Raw genomic sequence first — 24,719 nt, forward strand, 5'->3', positions numbered from 1 at the left:
CCACAGGCTTGTACAGTAGGCACTAGGCATGATGGGTGCATCACTTCATCTGCCTCTCTTCTTACCCAAATGCACCCATCACTCTGGAACAGAGTCCATCTGGACTCCGACCACATGACCTACTTCCATTGACCCAGAGTCCAAGCTTTATGCCATCTAGCTAACTGAAGCGGGTTTTTTTACAGTTTGCCTCACAGATTAGTAGTTTTCTTATGGCTACGTAGTTCTTATGGCTACATAGCTGTTCAGTCCCAATCACTTGAGTTCCCTTCACATTGTGCATGTGGAAATGCTCTTGTCACTTTTAAACATAGCCCTGAGGTAATGTTTACTTTGTGAAATGCCTCGAGACGACTCTTGTCATGATTTGGGGCTATATAAATAAATTTGAATAGAATTCTACTGTTTTTCTTCTATTTGATTTTGAACGTTTAAGTGATCGCTGATCACAATCATTCAGGATTTTTGTCAAGCGACATTTCTTTCTCAAAGATGGGTTCCTACTTTCCGTTCAGTTCTTAACTCAATTTTAGTTGTTTCTGCAATCTCCTCAGATGTTTTCTCCGCTTGATGCATGCTAATGACTTGACCCTTCTCAAACAGACCAACATATTTTTCACAACCACCAGATGTGTTTTTCCACATGGTTATTTAAGAAATGAGAAGCAACTCATTGCACCAGTGTGTGTTAAATAACTTGTTGCTAGCTGAAAGATAATTGCCCATGCACTAATTATCCAACAGGAGGCTGGTACCTATTTGTTTAGTTAAGAAGAAAATATAATTTCTAAAGCGCCTCTCAAGATAAAAATCGCGAGGCGCTTAACAAAAACAAAAAAAATGTAAAAATAAAGAATTTAGAAAATGGTTAAAGATATATTTAAATTAAGCAAAAAATAGATTAAAAAATGTAGAGAATAGGAAAGAGGGAAATCAGTGGATCCTGAGGAAGGTGGAATAGGTGGGGAGAGCAGAATAAAGAGAGAGTGGTGAAGAAGGTCATACAAAAGCCTGCTTGAACAAGTGAGTTTTCAGCAGTTTTTTTTTAATTAAAGGAGACCACTAAGTCCACTGATCTCAGGCTCAGGGGTAGAGAGTTCCAGAGTCTGGGGACCACAGCAGCAAATGATCTGCCACCTTTGGTCTTTAGCCTGGTGCGCTGCACAACCAGTAGGCTTTGATCACTGGACCTCAGGGACCTGCTGGGGGTGTAGGGACTAAGAAGATCACCAATGTAAGATGGTGCTTGTCCATGTAAGGCCCTATAGACCAGAACCAGGATCTTGAAATGAACCCTGAAGTTGACTGGCAGCCAGTGAAGCTGGAGGAGAAGTGGGGTGAGATGGGTGTGTTTGGAAATTTAAATCCAGATGGTGACTTTTGTTGCAACAGGCAATGCATTACAAAATGAAAAACATTTTCTACCATGATTAGACAGTCATTCTGCTCAGAAAACAGAACTATCCATAAATTATTAGGGATCATCAGAACACCACAAAAATTATCTGAAATATTGCAATTATCCATAAGGGGCTATTGTTCTATGATCAGAGACAATCCCTTTTGGATCAATAAAAATAAATAAAACACATCCATGCAAATTGTAAAATAATCTGTCATTGGCTGTTTAGGAAATTTTTCAATAGCAATAAGTTTGCAAGTTACAGGTGCAAGTCCCTCTATATGTCTGCCGTTTTTATGTTTTTAATCACGTAATATTAAAACACGCCCGCCATGTCCAACTTTTTGCCATGTTTTCACAAACGCCAACAATGACAGGCTGAAACTAAACAGAAGTAATGAGGCTATTTTTTTTTTAAATGTAAGGAGTTGAAAGTACAGATGAATGCGTGGAAATGTATGGAGTAGAAGTAAAAAGTAAGCTAATAGATAAGTACTCCAGTGAGGTAAATTACTTAAATAGAAAATTTGAGTTAACCAACCATTTGTACTTTGTTACTCAACACCTTTGCTTGAATATTTGTTTTGGTAAAGGGATACTTAGCAACTTTTTCATATTTTTTTTTTATCGTTTTCTTCCGCCAGTATGTACTAAAGTGACTTTATAGGCTTAACGATAGGCGACCCAGCCACCATCATCCCCTGTGGCCAGAATATCGAACTTGCAACTGCCGGTCCGGTCTATTGGTCTTAGAAAAATTGAGTTTACATGCCTGACACTGCTGTCTGGTTCCAGTATGTTTCCTGTATGTTTTAGATCATTACACAGCTTATTTGCTTAATTTAGTGATAAATCACTCTTGTAGAAACTAAGGAAGGCTGGGACACATTTCAGCTGTAAGATTAACCAAGGTGCTAAGACGAATGCACAACGAGGAGATGGTTTCGGTTCTACAAACAAACATTAAGGGGTGCTAAAAGCAAGCCAAATCTGCCTAGTCTTCCTTTAAAAGCATGCACACAGTGACAATTTATTTTATTTTTTCATGAATGCAAACCTAAAATAATACAGACGAGAGCAGCAGTTAGAATCAGACCGCTTTTCTCACCATGATCTTCTTATTAGATTCAGTGAGGTCTGTGTTGTAGTTCCAAGAAGCCTCTGTGTATGCATTCCAAGTCACTTCAGCTGTTCGGTTATACTCTTCTAGAAACGTCTTTGCATGGAGCTCATCTGTATTCTTATCTTGGTGTGAGAAAAAGGGGAAAATTACAATTGACAAGTGACCATGTATGATTACATCTCATTTAATCAATAGCAATAATGCTGGTGGTGCCATTAAGATTGAGTGTGTTCTTAGCCCAGCCTCACCTACATCCTCTGGGTAGCCCTCAGGAATGGGTGGGACCCAGTTAAATTCAGGCCATCCCAGAGTCTCTTTCACATTTTGTTCTTGCAGCCACTTTGTTACAGGCTCAAAGTATTTCATTAGTGAGTTGGCATTCATCTCTCTGGTGCCAATGGCCTCCTGGAGCACATCAGGCCAAGGTTTGGAAGAGCCAGCCTGAAGAACTTTCCTTTGAGAAGGACAGACATTAATGTTGCATTTTTAGTGTTTTGAACTCGAGATTTGGCTTGGGCATACTTTAGAATGGCTCCTGCTTCTGCAGACTGGTAGATGTCACATGTGTGCAGAGGGCCAGTGTGATTGGCTGCTTCACACAGCTTCTCGTGAAACTGGAACTGCAGGATGAAGCTGATAAAATACCTGCAGAAAAGAAAGAAAAACACATGTATAGATGTGACAATTTTCCCTTCAGCCTATAGCTGGAACATCATCCAACCACTCACTTTTTTTTTTTTTTAAGTTTTGATTGTTTTTAGAAACCAGATGGGATTTGTTTGCTCCTGTCGTGGAACAGGCTTCCTCCTATTGTAGGAGGCTCTTGTTTGGAATTGCATGATGATCTTTAAGCTCTCATTCAAACTACACCAAACAGATTTACTGTACATTTCAGGCATGGGTGCACCAATAGTTCATGAACGTTTAGTAGAGACAGATATTGTTTTTAAAGACCTTTAATCTTTGAATCCATGAGTTACTTTAAGCAGCAACCCAGAAGTATTAGTCAGCATGAGTATATGAAGCACACAACTGAGCCTTTAAGAGTACAAATGCTAGTTACTGAGGTGGCATCTTCCAAAAAGGAACTGCTTCTGCACTCAACTGTGGGAGTCATTTCTAGAGGCAGTCGGACCAGATACCTGATGTATGGTGTATTTCCAGGGATGTGGTATTTTGCACCAGGATCAAAGTGGTCCTCTGTACGCTTGGTGGGCGGGCAAATTCCTTGGTATTTGGTTCTGAAACAACATGGTTCCAACAATTTTGCTACATTCTTAAAATGCATTAGCAATCTATGCATCAGGATGATTTTCAGACAGTATAATTAGAATTCTGTACAAAAATCCAAATATTTGCCTAATCTTTAAAAGTTCTTTTGTGCCTAACCCCACCTGAGGTACCACCACTCAGAGTTGTATTTATCTGGAGGGGTGCGCCCATCAAATACCCCCCATCTCCACTGGTCAATGAGGTAACCAAAAGGAAGGAAGGCAATCTTCTCCAGAGCCATCTTCAACAGGAAATTAAGGTCAGTTTCTGGGGAGGAAACATCCAAAGTTGGTTTTGGCAAAACTTGGGTTTGACGACCGATATTCAACAGGGTGGCATTGTTACCTTCGTCAGAGGTTGCAGATTCTAGCAGGTTAATTTTGTGCAGGTGCTTTGGGGTCGAAACAGAAAGTGACAGAACATCACCGATGGCTTCGTGAAATCCGGGGTTGGCTCCATCGCGAAAGCCCACAGGCTGGTCCTTGTACTGCAAGTAATATTGGATGTGTCCCATCTCATGGTGAACAGTGAAGAGCTGCTCCATGGTCACTGTGGTGCACTGCTTAATCCTGAGGAGGTTTAATGATTATTGAATACAAGCTTTACAGGTAAATAGTTTACCAGATAAACCAGCTTACCTGAAGTCTTTGCGGTTGTAAAAGTCCCAGGCAGACGCGTGACACACTACCTCTCGATCCTCAGGCTTAACAAGCATAGAACCTTCCCAGAATTCTTTAGGCATTTCTGCTAAATCCAAGGAGGTGAAGAACTCCTCGGCCACACGGAACATGTGTGTAGCATTGTAGCCCTGTGGGCAATAAGAGTCATTTTACAATCATTCAGAAAATTTAGAAGCCTTTCCCACTGCAGTAGCACAAGTTTCCCCACTGACTTGTTTAACCATTTCAGCCGTCACATCCACGTTGGGTTTGTCAGGAAATGGGACCATCATGTCAAAGATGTTGTTCCAGGTCTGGGCCCACATATTTCCTGAGAGTGAGGATGGAAACACTTACATGGCTGTTCTGACTCCATATGAGATATTCCACTAAAGGAAATCCCTTCACAAAGAAGGTTTATTCAGTTCCATGTCTGCATCATGATACCATGCTGCTACTGACCTTAGTTAACATTAAGGAATTGTAAAAACAGCTTCATTTTTGGACATATTTCCCATTTAAAACTACTTTTTTTTTTAAAAACACATCTGTAACCAAATGCACCGTACCCAGCAGGTGTGCAGGAATCGGTCCCTTCAGGTTGATATATCTGGGTCCATAGAAGTTGTAGAGTTTGCGGCGCACAAATGCATGCAGGTTCAGGTAAAGTGGCTCGATGGTCCTGTAGAGCTTTTCTATATCCTGTTCAAAAGTTGGAGACTCGTACCAAGAGCGCCAAACTGCTCCAGTGTCATTGAATCCTACAGAATTAGACGTCCCAAATTAGATCAGTTTACATCCTCTGTGTTGGATTTCTTTTTGCCATTTGTCTTTGCAGTTTTTCCATTTAATAAATATGTTCTCACCATCTCCTCTAGAGGCTTTGTTGCTGAGCTCGACAAACCTGGGGTAATACTCCTTTAGAGGCACGCCAGACTCATTGTGCCAGGCTTCCCAAGCATAGAGCAACTTCTTGTAGCTCCTGGATTTGGCCATGATGTCTGTTAGCTCTTTAAAGACAAATGACAATTTTCTCTCAGAGCAGACAAGCTACAGTAGAAACAAGTCGCGGCTGCAAAAAAGATCAAATGTGAAGTTTCCCTATATATGCGTTTAACCCTGGAACTGCCAAATCAATTCTCATACGTGCTTTTCAAAATTTCTCAGACCTCTAATATTACATGTTACCGACATGCTGGAACTTTCATTTTCCTCTGGTGCAACAAGGACATTAGGAGTAGCTTGGCCTCGTGTTGTTCTGCACTTAACATTATTGCCACAAACGTTTATAAATTGCTAACCCTGATGTTGGTTGGGACATGAAAATGTAATGTGGTGTATCCAACATGTTAAATCAGCTTTTATCTCCCTCTCCTTTACAACATTACTCATTTACATAAGAAAGCAGGTTGGAGATGGCACAGCCATTTCAGTACATTCGACACCCCACGCTGTCTAGATTCAAACATAAGGTAAATGTAGTTTTGAATTCTAGAACACCTTTAAGCAAAAAATAAAGAAATCCTTAAAAAATATTGAGATTTGTTGCAACGGGAAAGTTATTAGTTTCAATCCTGCTTCTTTCAAGAAACTCAATCAGAATTTAATTTAAGCTCCCAGCTTTGAGACACAAAAACTATATCTAAAATTATTCCATGCATGTGTAATGAGAACAGTGCAACCGTTTTCACAATGAGAACCCGTTAAATACCCTCCCATTTTTACAGTAATGAACTCAGTCTAGTTTACGAGCAACTTTCTCAAGCAGAGGTGATTTTTCCTGTTCCACTACAGATTGTACGTGCAGACAGCAGTTTCTCACAAAACAAAGGACTATTGTTCACCATCAAGCACTTAAAGCCAACATGTGGTTTTTTTCTGCATTTCACACAGAACATTTGGAAATGTTCATAACACTTCCTCTGAAAGCCCTTCAGAAGTTACTATGCCCATCCTGTTAATAACAACTGATAACATCAGATCCCACTCAAAACTTTGTTGATTTCAAGACTTCCTCTTTGCAAACTCGTTTGTTTCCTCTACTTCAGCTATGTTGTGTTGTGCTCAGCACAAGTGGGTTGCCAGTATTCATCAGCATTATTACATCAGAGTGTTTGTCTAAAGGTTAAACTCGAAAGTTGCAACTAGAAAACCCTATAGCAGGGGGTATTCGATTCCGGGTCTGGAGGGCCAGTATCCAGCACATTTTAGTGGTTTCCCTGATTCATCACACTTGATTCCGTGGTGGAATCAGCTGTGCAGCAGCAGCTCACCAGGCTCTGCAGAAACATGCCAATTGCTGATTCAAATAAGGTGTTAAAACTAAAATGTGCTGGATACTGGCCCTCAAGGCCTGGAATTGAATAACCCTGCCTTATAAGTTCCAAATTATTCTGCTTTATTCCAACTATCAAGATAAAGACAAAATGACTGTATACCACATTGGATAATGACTTTATGCCACACTGGATAATGTCAACATCTAAGGTGACTGGCGCCACATGTCAGACGGTTTACTAGCTTTAAAATGATGACGTTGATGAGAAAAAGAACCTCTGGTTGGGTTTACTCACCGGGTTCCAGGCTCCAGCTTATGTTTGGCTGTGGGTGTACCTTTGCTGTTGAATAAATACTATCCATGGTGCTGAGAATGGTGTTGAACTACAGACAAGTAAATAAAAAAGACGATCGTCAAGATCTCGGTTTACAAAACAATCGCTATAAAAGAGGATGTGATGTGTAATGGGAAATTTAGAGTAGGAGGGAGAATGAAAGCCATCAAACCTCCTCTCTTTCATTCTGGGGAAGGTTAGCAGCTCCCAGCTGCATGATGCCCTCCATCAACATCTTGTCTTCAGCATCAGGGAGGGAGTCAAGAAGCTCCTTAGAAAAGACCTGCTTGGCCTTCATCCCCCAGGCCTCAGAGAAGGCTTGTTCCTCTAGAGCTGCACTAACCTGAAAAGAAAGACCAGACATGAAAAATGTGTCTTTTTCAAGAGGGTTTGTTTGAAACTCAAATTCAACGTCATAGTTTTAAATATTTTCCTGAATTTAAGTCCTGGGCCCTCATTGATCAAACGTTTGAAGAAAATGTCCTATATTCCGTCCTATGAATTAAATTTAGAATGTGTGTATGAACAGTAAAAATCCTGATTTATGAAATATGCGGTGGCTTCTTGTACACATGTTCCTCTGCAATCGCCTGATAAATCCCACCTGTGTGTACTCAGGTGCTTGTGTTACCCCCTCAGTCATTTACATACAGAAACACCCTCAATTAACCATATTTGGTCTCACCATGTCCTCAGCACATGAGTGGGCCTTTTAATGAGACCACTGAAAACCATGTCACCTCTAGATAATTTGTTTTGCACACTGTACCATTGTACCACATTGGTATTGTACCATTCTGGGAATTTTTTTTATTATGCCTGTGGTCATTCTGATGTCTGCCATCTTGCTTATTTCATCCAATCAGATCAAGTCTTTATCAAAAAAATAACCTAAAATCCTTCAACTTAGATGTTCCTGCTTTTATGCCAGACTTTAGTTGAATTTATGCCTTTTTTATATTTTAGGATGTTCAATTATTCCATCTAGGCCTCTTAATTCTGATATTTATGAAGTATCAGTCTGAATGTGGACAGGGTTAATAGTGTTAGAAAAAAGGCTTTTGTTGCCTTGCTCACCTATAGCTTCTAAAAGTCTGAAGAACCTTTTCTTTATAGCACTCTGAAAGGTCAAAGCATTCTCACCATACATAATGACAAAGCTTTGCAGAACTGATGGGGTCAAGGACACTGAGCATTAGGTAGGACAGACTCAATTGTTCCTACTGTGCACCCTTTTCTAAAAAAAGACTTTGTACATCTGAAATTTTGGTTTACATAAAGTATTAAAATGCAACTTCTGCTTTATTTTTTATTTGCTTTTTCAAAAGGGTAAACATCTGACACACACACACACACACACACACACACACACACACACACACACACACACACACACACACACACACACACACACACACACACACACACACACACACACACACACACACACACACACACACACACACACACACACACACACACATAACCCAAGAACAATTTTAAATTGCATGTTTGTGCAATCTGACAGAATAGTAGCTTCTTTCACCAATGTTGATGTGGAAACTTCTTATCACCATGTCCAAGCCTTCACTAAAGCAACAGGCTGCAACAAAAAAAAAAAAAAAGGTATGCTCTTCCCTTGAGAGCAAGTCATTTCCCCCTGTACTTCTGCCTACACCCATCATAGATTACTCTTGGCTGAAGAACTGCCATAAAGAAATTCCTCCCACAAGGGTGTCAAACTTCTGTCCTTAGGGTTTTCCACGCAGCACGTTTTAGAATTTTGGGCATCATCTGTTTTAGGACAGACATCTACTCCTTATAGTACACAGATTTATAAAAACCCAAACTCTTCAGTTTAACAGTAAAGTTGCAGTTTTTATTTTGTTTCAAGTCAGACAGATTAGATTATTTTTAAAATTCAATTTCCCCTTCTGCTTTCATTTGCAACATGCAGAATGTTCTCATATGTACAAAATCTCTTTTAGCTGTGAAGCAGAGGAAAAGTGGGCCAACTGAATGTCTGATTGCATCAAGTTTGTAACTTCATGACAAAGTCTGCACAGCCAACACCTTCTCAAATGCACAATAAAAAAATAAAACAGGTAGTAAAAGATTTTTTTTATTATAAATATAACTAAAAATTAAATTAGGTACAATAACAGTGAACTTAAAAGCAAATGCAAATCAATTAAAGAATAACACAATAAAAACAAGACAGATTTGTGACTCTACGGGAAATGGCCAATTGGTATAAGTGTATCTTTAAATGAGACTTAAAAAGACTGGAGGGATGATGTCTGCCTCACAAGCAAAGGCAACATGTTCCATAAACTTGGGGCCACCACAGAGAATGCACAATCACCCCTAGATTTGTATCACTTCCAAGAGTTCCCTGTCTAAGGAACGGAATGGGGTGCATTTATGAAGCAGTGAGGAGAGATGGATAGGTTCAGTGCCCTGTAGGGCCTTATACACATACAGCAAGGTTTTATACAGTGGGGCAAAAAAGTATTTAGTCAGCCACCGATTGTGCAAGTTCTCCCACTTAAAATGATGACAGAGGTCAGTAATTTACATCATAGGTACACCTCAACTGTGAGAGACAGAATGTGAAAAAAAATTCATGATGTCACATGGCAGGATTTTTAAAGAATTTATTTGTAAATCAGGGTGGAAAATAAGTATTTGGTCACTTCAAACAAGAAAAATCTGGCTCTCACAGACCTGTAACGTCTTCTTTAAGAAGCTTTTCTGTCCTCCACTCATTACCTGTATTAATGGCACCTGTTTGAACACATTATCTGTATAAAAGACACCTGTCCACAGCCTCAAACAGTCATACTCCAAACTCCACTATGGCCAAGACCAAAGAGCTTTCGAAGGACACCAGGAAAAGAATTGTAGACCTGCACCAGACTGGGAAGAGTGAATCTACAATAGGCAAGCAGCTTGGTGTGAAAAAGTTAACTGTGGGAGGAATTATCAGAAAATGGAAGACATACAAGACCACTGATGATCTCCCTCGATCTGGGGCTCCACGCAAGATCTCATCCCGTGGGGTCAAAATGATCATGAGAACGGTGAGCAAGAATCCCAGAACCACACGGGGGGACCTGGTGAATGACCTGCAGAGAGCTGGGACCACAGTAACAAAGGTCACTGTCACGATCTGCCCCTGCCTTCCTGACTATGTCTCTCTCCTGCCCTGATTGATCCATATTATTCTCATCTGTCCCTCGTTAACTTGCCCATGTGTTCCTGATTTCCCTGTGTATTTATACCTCCCTCCTTGTGCCAGTCTTTGTCAGATCATTGTTGTTTGTCGTGTTGTTCTCGTTCCTACCGTATCCTGTCATTAAACCCATTTTTACTTTATCCGTGCCTGCATTCCTGCCTCCTGGAACTCTCCACCACACATGGTCCATCATCTCCACACCCTCGCAACATGACAGAATGATCTGACCAAACCTGGACCTGTGGTGAGCTAACACCTGTTTTCTGGAGGATTCTTTTTTCTCTTTCTCCCCCCCCCCCCCCCCCCCCCCCTTCAGCGGAGGGAGTTTACGGCCTGGAGTTGTATTTCTCGGCGCATCTTACCTGTTCTCGGGGTGGTCGAGCCCTCTGGGTGATCCTGGCACATCCTATCAGTTTCCGGGGTGGTCAAGGTCTTTCCTCCTCTCCTGCTGTTCTGCCCTGTCCTGTTTTTTCACGGAAGCTGCCGTTTCCCGGAGCTTTTGATGGAGGTAAAACACCCTACGCACGCCAACGTTCTCCGGGGTGGTAGGGCTGGTCTTCCCGCTCCATGTCTGCTTCCCTTCACCCGAGCCTCTGCCGGTGGATCCAGTCAAGTCATGGTGTGCACCTGCTCTGGACTGTTGCGGAGTACCAGCTACCGCTCCTGGTTTCCTTGCGTCACTCCTGCTGTTCGTCTTGCTTCCTTGTTCACGCCTGCGGGGTCTGTGCCTGCAGGTCCTTCACGCTGCAGTTACCACAGGGTCCGGTCCCGGCTGTTGCGGTTTGTCCTCCTGTCCCAAGTCAAGTGTTCCTGTCGCAAGTCAAGTCAAGTGTTCCGGTTTTCGCTGGTCTCCTGTGTTGTGTGGCCTTTTGGGCGTCTAGTATCCGCCCCTTAAGGGGAGGGTACTGTCACAATCTGCCCCTGCCTTCCTGACTGTGTCTCTCTCCTGCCCTGATTGATCCATATTGTTTTCACCTGTCCCTCGTTAACTTGCCCATGTGTTCCTGATTTCCCTGTGTATTTATACCTCCCTCCTTGTGCCAGTCATTGTCAGATCATTGTTGTTTGTCGTGTTGTTCTCGTTCCTGCCATATCATGTCATTAAACCCATTTTTACTTTATCCGTGCCTGCATTCCTGCCTCCTGGAACTCTCCACCACACATGGTCCATCATCTCCAAACCCTCGCAACATGACAGTCACCATCAGTAACACACTACAACGGCAGGGAATCAAATCCTGCAGTGCCAGACGTTTTCCGCTGCTGAAGCTAGTGCATGTCCAGGCCCGTCTGAAGTTTGCCAGAGAGCACATGGATGATACAGCAGAGGATTGGGAGAATGTCATGTGGTCAGATGAAACCAAAGTAAAACTTCTTGGTATAAACTCAACTCGTCGTGTTTGGAGGAAGAAGAATACGGAGTTGCATCCCAAGAACACCATACCTACTGTGAAGCATGGGGGTGGGAACATCATGCTTTGGGGCTGTTTTTCTGCTAAGGAGACAGGACGACTGATCTGTGTTAAGGAAAGAATGATTGGGGCCATGTATTGTGAGATTCTGAGCCAAAACCTCCTTCCATCAGTGAGAGCTTTGAAGATGAAACGTGGCTGGGTCTTCCAACACGAAAATGATCCCAAACACACCGCCTGGGCAACAAAGGAGTGGCTCTGTAAGAAGCATTTGAAAGTCCTGGAGTGACCTAGCCAGTCTCCAGACCTCAACCCCTTGAAAGTCCGTGTTGCTCAGCGACAGCCCCAAAACATCACTGCTCTCGAGAAAATCTGCATGGAGGAATGGGCCAAAATACCAGCTACTGTGTGTGCAAACCTGGTAAAGACCTATAGTAATCGTTTGACCTCTGTTATTGCCAACAAAGGTTATGTTACAAAGTATTGAGTTGAATTTTTGTTATTGACCAAATACTCATTTTCCACCCTGATTTACAAATAAATTCTTTAAAAATCCTGCCATGTGAATTCGTGGATTTTTTTTTTCACATTCGGTCTCTCACAGTTGAACTGTACCTATGATGTAAATTATTGACCTCTGTCATCATTTTAAGTGGGAGAACTTGCACAATCGGTGGCTGACTAAATACGTTTTTGCCCCACTGTACAACCCGATCCTCAACTGGGCGCCAGGGAAGTTGGGCCAATACAGGACTGATATGCTCCCTCCTCCTAATACCAGACAAGAATCTCGCCACTGAGTTCTGGACAAGTTGAAGGTGGGCAAGTGCACCTGAGATCACACCAGCATTACAAAAGTCAAGATGTGACAACACAAATGCATGTAAAACTGTTTCTAAATGGGCCCTCGACAGGACCATCTTCAAGATTCTCCTCCATACCTTCAAAGCCATTCACGAACCCTCTCCTCCATATATTTCAGACCTTACAAGTATTTCCACCCCCTCCCTTGGATCATCGTCCTCCCTCCATCTTGCTGTTCCTTCTGCCCGTCTCACTACCATGGGCATGGAGACTAGGGCTTTCAGCTGCTCTGCTCTCCGTTTATGGAACTCACTCCCCCCAAACATCAGAAATATTAACATATTCACCCTCCTCAAATCCAGACTCAAGACACACCTGTTCAAATCTGCCTATTACCTCAGATTTTATTCGAACAGTATTTTTTTTTTCAATGTTATTTTCTTCATTGTGTTTTATTTTTGTATTAATGTGTATTACTGAATGTATTTTTCCTGTCAAATGACCTTGGGAGTCCTGAAAGGTGCTTTTAACCCTCTCACTGTCTTAATGGGTGACCCCGTGAGGAAAGTTGACCATTGAGCAGGAGTGATGGTTTATTCCTTGAGGTCCATGTGGCAGGGGTGAGGTGGTGCTCACTCCTCACCCCTACCACATGAACCCAAGGATCAATCCTGCTCAATGGTCAACTTTCCTCACGGGGTCACCTATTAGGAGAGTGGGAGGGTTAATAAATGTATAATTATTATCATCATCTTTCAAAATTTATGCATCAATCCTGAGAGCAGCATCAAATTTGACCCCTAGGTGTGTGACAACTATCACCACAAGGGGAGCTGAAGTAAGGTCATCCTCAGGGGCTGTACAAGCACCTAAGGTGCCCATCATTTAAGTGCAAATAATTGGAGCTCATCCATAACTTAATTTCCTCCATGCAATCAAGGAGTGGTGAAAGCGAGCCACCCACCCCCTGCCAACGTGGCAGGTAGAGCTGACAATCACCGGCGTGAAATTGGAATTTCCTAAGTATTGCTCCCAATGGTAGGAGATAGATCATAAACAAAAGGGGGCCAAGGACAGAGCGACTGCAGATGTACTGTAGACATTATTCTAAACCCTTAAAAGCTCTGATTATGTGATAGGTAATGACAAAATTTGACTTCAATGTTTCCAAGATCCTGTGCTCATCTAAACATTAGCCACAAAAATAAATGCAACTTTGAAGTTTTTTGGACATTGGACTTATTTTGCCTGCATACAAAATATCAAAGTACATCAGTGGCTTGAGGATCTTATGAATGAATGAAAGGTTTGGTTGGTCATACATGGAAAAACCACTTTGGTTGGCAATAAACAACCCTCCCTAAACCCTTGGACGGAAAAGATCAATCCGAAACCCATCTGAAATAGGCAGATTCCAGTTTCTATAATAACTTATGCTCCTCTGTGTGTTTAAATGGAGTAGGTTCTATACCAATGTATGCAAATGTATACGTCCAGGTTGAGACAATATCCAATTATGTTAAAAAGTAAAAAAATACTGTAGGGAAAACATACAAATATGGTATGCTGCAGAGCAATTCCCATCAAACAGAGGGTGTAGAACTTTTCTGCGGCATAATGCCACCATTACGCTCGTGTATGCGGTCTCCGATGGTGTATTGCATTATATATTTATGAGATTTTATAACATTGATGAATTTGTCCTTCATTCTCCACCTCTTCATGTAATCGCCACCTCTAAATCTTGCTCACATTTCTCCTCATTTCCATCCACAAATAAAATGTTTGCTATGTGTTTTTGTACTCCTTCAGTCACAGGTGTATAATCGTTCATATTTTAGACTTGTTCCGCAAGGCATTTGTCCGTGTACATAGTTTTTTTTTCCAACGTCTATTTCTATACCCTGCACTTTTTACTATCCAAAAAGATTATGCTATATTAACCTTTTAAAACCCAAACCCTTTTGAATTAGAAATCATATTAGACTTAATACATCAAAATGTAGAAAAACTATTTCAGTATAATAAAGACAAATTATTTTTTATTTATGTATTGATAGAAAGCCACTTTGGATTTTCAAACTTGCATGTTTGACTCAAGAAGCTATTTTGCAGATGTTTGAAGTGGGTTGTTACACCAGTGTCACCACAGGTCCTTAAGGGTTAATTAGACATTGGTTGAGCACTAGGACCAAGCGGAAAACAACCACTTGTGCTGAAGCTTGTTTCTCCATTAGAACCGGTCATAAGCTCATCTATTGGCTCTGCTGATACTTGCCAATGTGTGATTGGCCATTCTTGTCACTTTTGTAATTGGCAGTTCTGCGTAACTGACAGGGCAATAAAGAGCCTCCAGGCTGTAGTTTTATACATTTTTTAGTATAATAACTTTAAAGACCCCCAGTTCTGTTTTGAGGGGGCAATGGTGGTGTGGTTTACAAATTTACAGGAAGAGGGGTCCTGACCAATCAAACTTGCGGTCACTTTCGATAAATATTTACAAATTTGGGCATGTCTCCATCACCCTCTGTGAACCTGTTGGAGAGCTCTGCATCAACGCATGACGTTGCATGTCTCCACACCGGCGCAGAAAAGGAAGATGTATAAATCAGGCTTTAGCTTAACACCCAACTTTTACATAAAGGTTTTAAATTTTAGGTTTTAATTAAACTTTAACATTGTTCATTTTGCTTCATCATCCAGTACACAAGACCCAATATCTGCCCCCTTATTATCCCAAGTACCCCTGAAAGCATAGTAATTATCATGCTGTATGATTAATTCTCTCACTCTGTATGGTGTATAAAGAAAAACATGTTCAGAAAAATAAATGCAAGGGATCATCCACACGTGTCAGTGAAGTGCAGTCAGACAATCATTGCTGTTCATGAAATCATTTGTCAGGTTTCATTAAAAAAATCAAATGTTCAGCCTTCAATTTGCAATAATTCTTTCCTCAAATCCTGGGGGCTACGTTCTCCATGTCTTACAATACTAGTTACGTTCCTGGTTGGCTGTGTCAAGAGGGTACTTCAATATCTGGGGGATGAATGAAGTTGAATAACGCTTGTTTAAGTCAAGCAGCTCTAGACGACTTTACCCATGCCGGAGATCTGGTGATAAATGCCCCCAACTAGATACGGAGGAGTTGCGACAGGAGGAGTCCCTACCTGGAGCTTGGAGTTGTGTTCCGTTAGGTTTGTGTTGTAGTTCCAGCTGGCTAACACACTGAGGAAGAACACCTCCTCAGCAGTGCTGTTGTAATCTCTGAGGAACCTCTGCGCGTCGGCCGTGCTGTTGATGTAGTTTCCAGGCTGCCAGCTCTCTGGCAGTGCTTCACAGCGCAGCAGCACTGGCAGAAGCAGCAGCAGAGATTTTACTAACCTGTCCACACCACCTCCACCCATGGCTGGCTGAAACTTAACAAGGGTTGAGGAGAAGAAAAGGGTTCAAATCCTACAAACGAGCCGCCGTATCCACTTCTCCAACCGGTGCGTCTTTTCTCCCAACCTGGCGGCGGCTGCTGCTGAAATGCTCAGAAAGCAACAAGCGCTTCTTTTAAAGTGCCAGTTTAACCCAACCCACTTTAAAATGACCTCTTTATAGCAGTTTTTCCACCAGCAGCAGCTCACCGAGGAGAGGTGGAGCAGACTGGCGCAATCGGGCGCACCAGGTGAGGTCAATTATCGCCCAAAATAAAAATAAAATCCACATGGACCCTTTTTCTGAAGCACATCATCAACAAGTGGTGTGAAAAGCTAGAAGCTCGCTTTGCTGAGCAGGGGGGAAAACACTGTTAGATCTGTGCGCTTGGATAAATAAATGTGTCCAGCAGAGTGAAGGCTCCTCAGTAAAGCTGCACCGTGGAGTGTCTAGGAGGAAATCCACATATTTCACTCTCAGCTCCCATCCCCAGCTTGGAGACCACGAAGGGAGGGGGTGGGGGTGAGTTTACAAAGAAAAAAGAGAGGGAGGGATGAAAGGAGCATGTGTGCCAAAGGCTCACCTCCAGGGAGAATTATGAGCATCAAATTACAATAAAATCTTCCAACAGATATACTAGGAACTTGTTTTTCTGGAAAGTGATGCTTTTTCCCATTACTATTGAGTAAACTACACAGTTTTTCATCCCACAGTGCTGTCTACTTCAGCTGGAGTCCTTGAAAAAAGAGCCAGAGAGCTGATCTAACACAAGATTCATTTAGTTTAGGTCCTTCCTCTCCCTAACCCTAACCCTTGGTCATTCTGACACACTGGGATCAAACAGGGACAACGAAAACAGGTCCGGTTTTATTTTGAAAGTCATTGCAGAAATGTTTAGTGTTGTTTAGTCGAACACAGTTTAAACTTGGTGTTAATAGTTAACATATGACAGGCAGAAACACATCCAGATGTTTGTTAACCCATGAGTCTGACTCTGACATTTTTCTTTCTGGTTATTATTAATCCAATGTGGTGAAATTCTCAAGAACCTTACTGCAATCCAGTTTTTGTATTTATTACATTTTTTAGCAAACCCAATCAGTGTTAATCCAGATGTGTGTGTAGTCTCATGCAAATCACCCTCTTTCATGTCAGAACTAGAGGCCGATATATCAGGCCAATGTTTAGCGCTTTTTATAATTCAGCTGGCCGATATTTTTCCTTAGTACAGCCGAGTACAGGTGCTGTTGCAGAATTTAATTTAAATGTATTTTTTTGTTCACTAATGACATCTGCATATCAAATACTGAAACTTTATTTAGGTGTCTGATTTTAACACTGAGCAGTGCACAAAGTTAACATTTAACAGTTAAATTCAAAGTTCAAAAACTGATTCAGCTTCTGAAATGTTGTGCATCAACTGATGTTATTAGTGACATTTTAGCATGAAATTTATGTGAAAACGTCTAGACATCGGCCATGAAAGTCAGCCATCGGCCGACTGTGTCGCTGGCTGCAGTCTGGGGGGACCCTTGGTTCGGCCCGGTTCCGTTTACCCAGGGAAGGGACTTACAGAAAAACTCTCAAACCTCGTGGCTAAAAATAAAGTGAAAAAAGAATATGAGTCAGGAGCTTCAATTTTTAGTCGATTTATATAGAAAAAACAGGAACAGGAAGACATACAGTAGGCCTAGACTCTTAATGCATAGCATAAAAAAACTGAGCTTCTGCTGACATCATCTTATAGCTGTGGATGAGAACATGGGAATATGTCAAGATCTGCATGTGTGTCACAAATCTTATCCTACATGATCAAGAAAGCCATGGGTGTTGCTGAATCATCTGATTGTGTGGACAATGAACACTCCAGCAAGCGGTTGTACAGGACAGATACAAAACGGGGACGTATTGTGTTTTTATGTCACATTTAGACAATTCTGAGCGGTTATGTGTCATTTCCTGTCAGCTGATCGGCGAGCTGCTTATGTATTCAGTGTGTGAATGTGTGTGTGAATGGATGAATGATACACTGTAGTGTAAAGCGCTTTGGAGTCCTTTTTCTGAGAGGCGCTATACAAGTGCAGGTCAATATTCAGCTGCACTTACAATAAGTAAACAAAAACACCAAGAGTCCACTTCAGATATGACTCAGTTTCTCTGTTCCTAACAATCTCTCCACCAATGTGGCCAGAGGTATGTTTAATCTTACGTTCAAGTGATTTTGGTAAATTTTGAAAGCAGATGAAATTAGAAGATGAATCTACAGTTTGTCGTTGAATTTATAAGCACTTTGTTTTGATCCTCACTGTTGGAAACTGTACACAATCCCATATTTCTCCTGCAAACATTCAGCCTGCCTGATGAGCTTGTTTCTGTTAGCCTGTGCTCGTCTTGTAGGGAGCTCTGCTTTGTGTTGCAAACAGGGTGATAAAAGAGGGGGAACCATAGAGATGGCATCACAAACATATAAAGGTTTAATTTACACTCTGATAAGATCACAATTAAACTGCAATAATACTGTGAATTTGAAAAATCTAAGTGGATTGTTTACATTTGTGAGATTAAAGCAGAAATCCTGAACGTGATCTCACGTGAGTTCCTTGACTACAGTAAACTAACAAATATTGCTTATATTTATTGGACTATAGATATGTAACACAATCTCTTTTATGGGGTAATAAATTAGATTGTTACTGATAGCCTCCTTCCTCTGATGCATCAGATATGTCAGTACATTTGCACTCAGTTTGGCTGCTTCAAGGTTGAGTCTGGAGCCTTTTATGGCTACAGACGTCACTGTTAGCTGATATGAGTTGTTTTTTTCCTGCCTTCACATAAAAAATGATTATAATCTCACGTGGATCATCCGCATGAGGACATGGCTCCGTGAATGACTGGAAAATGAAGCCATGCCCTCCTGAAGATGCGCTCCTTTAGTCAGGCCAGCACAGATTATCCTCCATTCCTGTGATAGCAGATATCAGGTGTCCCATAAAAATTAGTCACACTTGTTGTTTTCTGCAGACACGTGCAAATGTGGCCCATAAAGGAGGAAGATGAGAGGTAAATGATCTGAGATGAGACTTTTCACGTTCACGTGTCTGATGATGCATTCAATAACTGAGGTGAGCACAACCAGCAAAACCACAATTATTCTCCTTAAAGTTTAGATGATAAGATACATTTATGTCTGCTCCAGATTCAGTTTGAAGAAACTTGTTGCTCAAAAGATGAAAAACGTTTGATACGAGTGCAGCAGGTGCCTGGGGGAGCTGTGGATATGAAACCTGCAATTGCTTGCAGCCAGAAAAAAAAATCGTTCTCAGCCAGAATACCTGCATCATCATCAAGTGTGTGTGTGTGTGCGTGTGCGTGTGCGTGTGTGTGTGTTTTCCTGCAGACTGCTGCTATAATTGAAATTTTCTTTTTCTTTAATAGAAGTGAGCTGTGGAGAGGCTGTGATGGCCCAGCCCCCCCCCCCCCCCCCCCACACCCACCCACCCACCCACCCCCAAACACCCCCCACCGCCAACACACACACACTGGTTGCACACTATTGGATGCTGATGCAGCAAACCTGGATTCGTGTATAGACAAGGTCATGTAGAATGAGAAATGTTGACGACTTTTATTCACAGAACAGGGATTTCTGCAACCAAGGAAAACACATTTTAACATGTTTTTTATTTCATTTAAAAATGATAAATGGCCTTCAAGAGTCCTGGAACCCCTCAAAGCACTTTAACAACAGAATCAGTCATTCACACACTGGTGGGGATGAGCTACGATGTAGCCACAGCTGCCCTGGGGTGCACTGACAGAGGCGAGGCTGCCAAGCACTGGCGCCACCGGTCCCTCTGACCACCACCAGCAGGCAAGGGGGGTTAATGTCTTGCCCAAGGACACAACAACAGTGACAGGCTTGGCCTCGAACCTCCAACCTTCCGATTACGGGGCGAGCAATTAACTCCTGTGTCACAGTCGCTCACAAAAAAAAGTCTACTGACAACCTTTACTTTTAAACTAAACATGCAGAAATATTTGATTTATCATTATTTAATTCCATTTGTTAAAATAGGTAATGTAGGTTTATTTTCAAATGCATAATTACGACTTTAATTTGAGCAAAAATGTATAGAAAGTAAAAAATTAAACATTTAATCTCTGAAATACTTTTTTTTTTACTTTACAGGATTACTTTCTGTAGTCTTGCACAATTCCTACCAAACAAAAGATAACTCTTTATTCCACTATGACAGGAGCACAAAAAACAGCATATACAAAAACATCCATTAGAACTTAGCTGAGCTGTTACAGGTTTGGAGAACATTATGATGCTGTGCAGTTAGAATAACAGAACAGAGCGCGTCACGATTAACTGAACAGCATCACAGGACCATTTGTTTCTCTTTCTGTGTTTTGTAGATGTTTTTATCCAAAGCGACTCATGAGTTATGCACAATGCATTGTTTTCATCTGCAGGAGAAAAGTGATCAATGCACAGGGAGAACATGCTAGTTCCACACAAAAAGCATGGGAGTCACTGATGACATGACTGAAAAAAGGTCTGCTGGCTTGTCGCCTCAGGGAAACAGGAAGTCCACTTAGCACCAGCAGCTCCTGAAGGCTGGAGGAGTACAATGACAACTCAAATGACACAACTGGTAAACATCACCATGTTGCTGATTATTCGTATTGTTTCGGGTCAGCTGGAGCTCCAGGATGTAGGACAGAACCAGTAACACCCTGCATCATTTATGTCATGTGATTTCACTGTTCTAATGGTCACCTACACGTAGATGACCCCTTGTAACCAGTCGAGATTTCAGACACCTTCATTAACACAACATCCATGAAACAGAAACAGCCAGCTGAGACTAACCTGTCAGCACATTTTTGTTTCCTGTATCTAAACCACATCTGCGTGAGTGATGCTGCAGCTGATCCTCCGGCTCACTTCTGTTTCTGGACAGCAAGGATTTCACAATCTCACAAATATTCACTGTCAGAAAACCCAGACGCAGCAACGTTGTGTCTGGTTTTTATTTATTTTTTCGTTTGTTTGTTTGTTTTGGGCAGAGAAGAATAATGCAGCCAGCGTTTGCTCTGTAATCCACTCGCTTCATAAAAGCTGAGTCTTGTTCCTTCTCTCCATAGCAGCTTCAGACCCATCTCTAAACTTCCGGTCATCTCCAAGATCTTGGAAAAGGTTGTGGCTAAACAACTCACAGCTGCTCTTGATGAACATAACATCTATGATAGCTTCCAGTCAGGTTTTCGTAGAGCTCATTCTGCTGAAACAGCTCTTCTTAGGGTCTCTTATGACCTTCTGACTCACAGTGATGCAGGGGACTGTTTTGTTCTGGTCCTACTGGACCTGACTGTGGCCTTTGACACTGTTGACCATCATCTGCTATTGGAGAGGCTGAGAGACTGGGTAGGCCTATCAGGAACTGCTCTGGAGTGGTTCTCCTCTTATCTTTTCTCTGTGGCCGTCTCCAAGTTTAGGTCCTCCACCACCTCTCTTACCCATGGTGTCCCACAAGGCTCTGTGCTGGGCCTCTACTCTTCCTCCTCTATTTGCTTCCTCTTCAGCACATCCTGAGCTCCTTTAAAGGAATTTCCTACCATTTTTAGGTAGATGACATCCAACTGTACATCTTCTGCCCCACAAGCTGCAGATGTTACATCCCTGCTTAGACTGTATTAAAACCTGGATGGCTGGGATCTTTCTACAGCTTGCTTCTCACATCAAACCCTCTGTCAGGAATCTTGCTGTTACCTTTGACCCAGCTCTCACCCTGGATTCTCATGTCAGTTCTCTTGTTCACTCTTCCTTCTTCCATCTCAGGAACATTGCTAAGCTGAGCCTGAGATCAGTGGACTCAGTGGTCTCCTTTAAAATGCAGCTGAAAACTCACTTATTCAAGCTGGCTTTGTGTGACCTTCATCACCACCCTTTCCTTGTTCTGCTCTTGTTCCGCCTTTCCCGGGATCCATCGATTTCCCTCTTTCCTATTCATTTCTCTCTCCCTTTCCTTACATTTTTTTAAATTCACAATTTTTCATTCTTCTCATTTTAAACATATTTTTTATCATTTAAAAAAATAAATTTAAACTTTAATTTTTGTTTTTGTGAAGCGCCTCGCGATTTTTATCTTGAGAGGTGCTATGTTTTTGTTTGTTTTTCTTTCTTTCTTTCTTTCTTTCTTTCTTTCTTTCTTTCGACTGTTAATCTGGTTAAAATACAAGAACCCAAATCGTACTGCCAGGTAAGTTTCATCTTAACATTTGAAATATTTTAATACACTTGAATTTGTGTATCACTTAAAAGGGGGCGACGGTGGCACAGGAGTTAAGTGCTTGCCCTGAAATCAAAAGGTTGCAGGTTTGAGTCCTGCTCAGTCCGGCTGGTGTTGGTCAGAGGGACATGCATGGCAGACTCACCTCTGTCAGTGAGCCCCAGGGCAGCTGTGGCTACAGTGTAGCTCATCACCACATGTGTGTGAATCGGTGAATGACTGATTGTATTGTTAAGCGCCTTGGGGGTTCCACGACTCTAGAACATGCTATAACAAATACAAGCCATTTACCATTTAAAAGCAGTGAAACGCACTGGTCAGAGAAATGTTCTGTCATTAACTGTGAAATTGACAAAATGCAGCATTTAACATCTATTTAAATCCTATCTTAGGTGTTTCCAGAAACCCTTAGAAATACTTACAATAAAAATACATTTTATCACTTAATTTTGCAAAAATTTCAATGTCAAAGTTGGTACTTTCCACTTGTAGCTAAGTCATTTTGCTATCTAGACCAGAACAATTAAATCCTGGCCCTGGAGAGCTCTACCTGCATATTTTCTATGTTTCCCTGCACCAACATGGGTGAGTAACAGGCTTCTGCAGAACTTGAAGACCTGCCGAAGAGGTGATCGAACCATTGAATCAAGGTTATGTTTAGCAGTGGAACAGCTAAAAGAGGAGGAGCAGAACTGAATACTCCTGATCTAAACCAATAACTTAGTTTTTCTCCATTGGTTTGGCTCATTTCTTGAAACAGAAATTACATTCTCAAACCTCTAAGATCATTTGGCAAAACACTCTTACAATTTAGCACAACACTATAGCTCACCTGCAAAAGCTCATATCTCTTCCAAAACTGTTCACTCAGGCTTCAATCTAAGTCCCTTTCTCATTTAAACAGTCAGTGTCTCCAAAATGGCAAAGATCCTTCTCAATAGCTTTGCCTCATTTCTCGACACAGATCGGACATTCTCATCATTCTTGGTGCCTTTGTCAAAATAAACCTGGATGGTTGAACACAACAACACTGTTTACCTGCAAAAAGCTCATATCTCTCCTAAAACAGTTCACTCATGTGTCAAAACGACATTTCTTTCTAACCTGAATAGTCAGTGCCCCAAAATGCATCGTCTCTTTGGCATTGTGTGAATACTGCCATACAAAAGGTTTACCGTAGATGTTTTGTCACTATGGCAGAGGACCAACAATATACCCTCCAAGGTTTGACATCACAGATTGCACTCACACTACCAAAGAAATTATAACCTTTTTATTCACAAGCAAAGAAAGTTTCGTTCATGTAAAAAGAAAATGTACATTACAGTAATACAGTAAATTGTATGAACACAAAATCAAAAAACAAGGACGTATGCAGCGGTAGCTGTACTCATTCTCCCGCTCTTGTCCACTGTCTTCACCCTCCTGATTATTTACATGCTATTGTCCATCTGGCCACTGATTCTCGTCCACATCACAGCGGATTCTTTCTCTTGCGATGCAACGAGGGAAGAAACGGCGTGCATGCCGCATTGATCTCCTGTAATGCTGTCACATGCTGCGTCCATAGCATGGAGCAGGGACGGCTGATCCTGAGCATGATGCTCATACACTCTCCCCCTCCAAGCAGAGAAAAACTCCTCTATCGGATTGAGGAAAGGAGAGTAAGGTGGTAGGAACTCCATGACCATCCTTGGATGCGTTGCAAACCAGCCCCTAACGAGTGGGCTATGGTGGAAATTGATATTGTTCCACGCAATTACACAAATGGATAGGTGAGGCCCTATGAGACCTCTCTCATTTTCAGGGATAAAATTGGTATAAAGGCGATCCAAGAAGACGAGGAGCTTGTGTGTGTTGTATGGGCCAAGACTGGGGATGTGAGTGGCCACACCATTTTCATAAATGGCAGCACACGATCATGGAAAACACCTGTGTGTGACACTCCCCGTTCGTTAGTCTAGTTTCACCTGACTGTCAATGACTGTCATCAATATTATGTATCAAATATTCAAATAAATTCATGTATGGTATTCATGGTGTTATGTTCTTGACCAATTCTGACAATTGAACTGACAGTTGTGCAGGTGAGTACTATACAATGAAATCATGCTGACATGTTTTGGAGAGAAGGATCATTAGACTGAGAATCAACTAATCAGTTTAGATCTACAAGATCTATTCATTTGGAAAATGTGCTAAATGTGGGCTAACTGTGTAACTGTAGGCTACATGTCCTTAATCATTTGCAAAGATGCACTGAGACAATTGAGACATGTACTAAGGCTTTTGCCATTTGATAAAATGAATGAGAAATGCCATTCTGTTGTGAACATTTGCCAAGAGGTTTGGAGGTTTGTCCATGTTATTTTGAGAATGTAATTTCTGTTTCAAGAAATGAGCCAAACCAATGGAGAAACACTGTAAACCAGGACTTGAAGCTGTAACAGTCTCTCTGCCCCCCTGGTGACA

General features: G+C 41.7%; 1 protein-coding gene across 1 annotated transcript in view; it reads right to left on the reverse strand.

The window, feature by feature from the left end:
• The window catches only part of ace (angiotensin I converting enzyme (peptidyl-dipeptidase A) 1), a 29,052-nt gene extending 12,204 nt beyond the window's left edge, over window positions 1-16,848 (reverse strand). The window contains exons 1-13 of the mRNA XM_015963494.3: window positions 15,693-16,848; window positions 7,241-7,411; window positions 7,030-7,117; window positions 5,323-5,466; window positions 5,026-5,217; window positions 4,690-4,787; window positions 4,436-4,605; window positions 4,143-4,366; window positions 3,920-4,064; window positions 3,668-3,766; window positions 3,048-3,170; window positions 2,774-2,979; window positions 2,511-2,647 (exon numbers count right to left, since the gene is read on the reverse strand). Coding sequence (XP_015818980.2) covers window positions 2,511-2,647; window positions 2,774-2,979; window positions 3,048-3,170; window positions 3,668-3,766; window positions 3,920-4,064; window positions 4,143-4,366; window positions 4,436-4,605; window positions 4,690-4,787; window positions 5,026-5,217; window positions 5,323-5,466; window positions 7,030-7,117; window positions 7,241-7,411; window positions 15,693-15,929 — 2,034 coding nt within the window. The 5' untranslated portion in view covers window positions 15,930-16,848. The remainder of the gene's footprint in view (window positions 1-2,510; window positions 2,648-2,773; window positions 2,980-3,047; window positions 3,171-3,667; window positions 3,767-3,919; window positions 4,065-4,142; window positions 4,367-4,435; window positions 4,606-4,689; window positions 4,788-5,025; window positions 5,218-5,322; window positions 5,467-7,029; window positions 7,118-7,240; window positions 7,412-15,692) is intronic.
• Between the last annotated feature and the right edge of the window lie 7,871 nt (window positions 16,849-24,719).

This window comes from Nothobranchius furzeri, chromosome 16 (assembly GCF_043380555.1).
Source record: "Nothobranchius furzeri strain GRZ-AD chromosome 16, NfurGRZ-RIMD1, whole genome shotgun sequence".
NCBI lineage: Eukaryota > Metazoa > Chordata > Actinopteri > Cyprinodontiformes > Nothobranchiidae > Nothobranchius > Nothobranchius furzeri.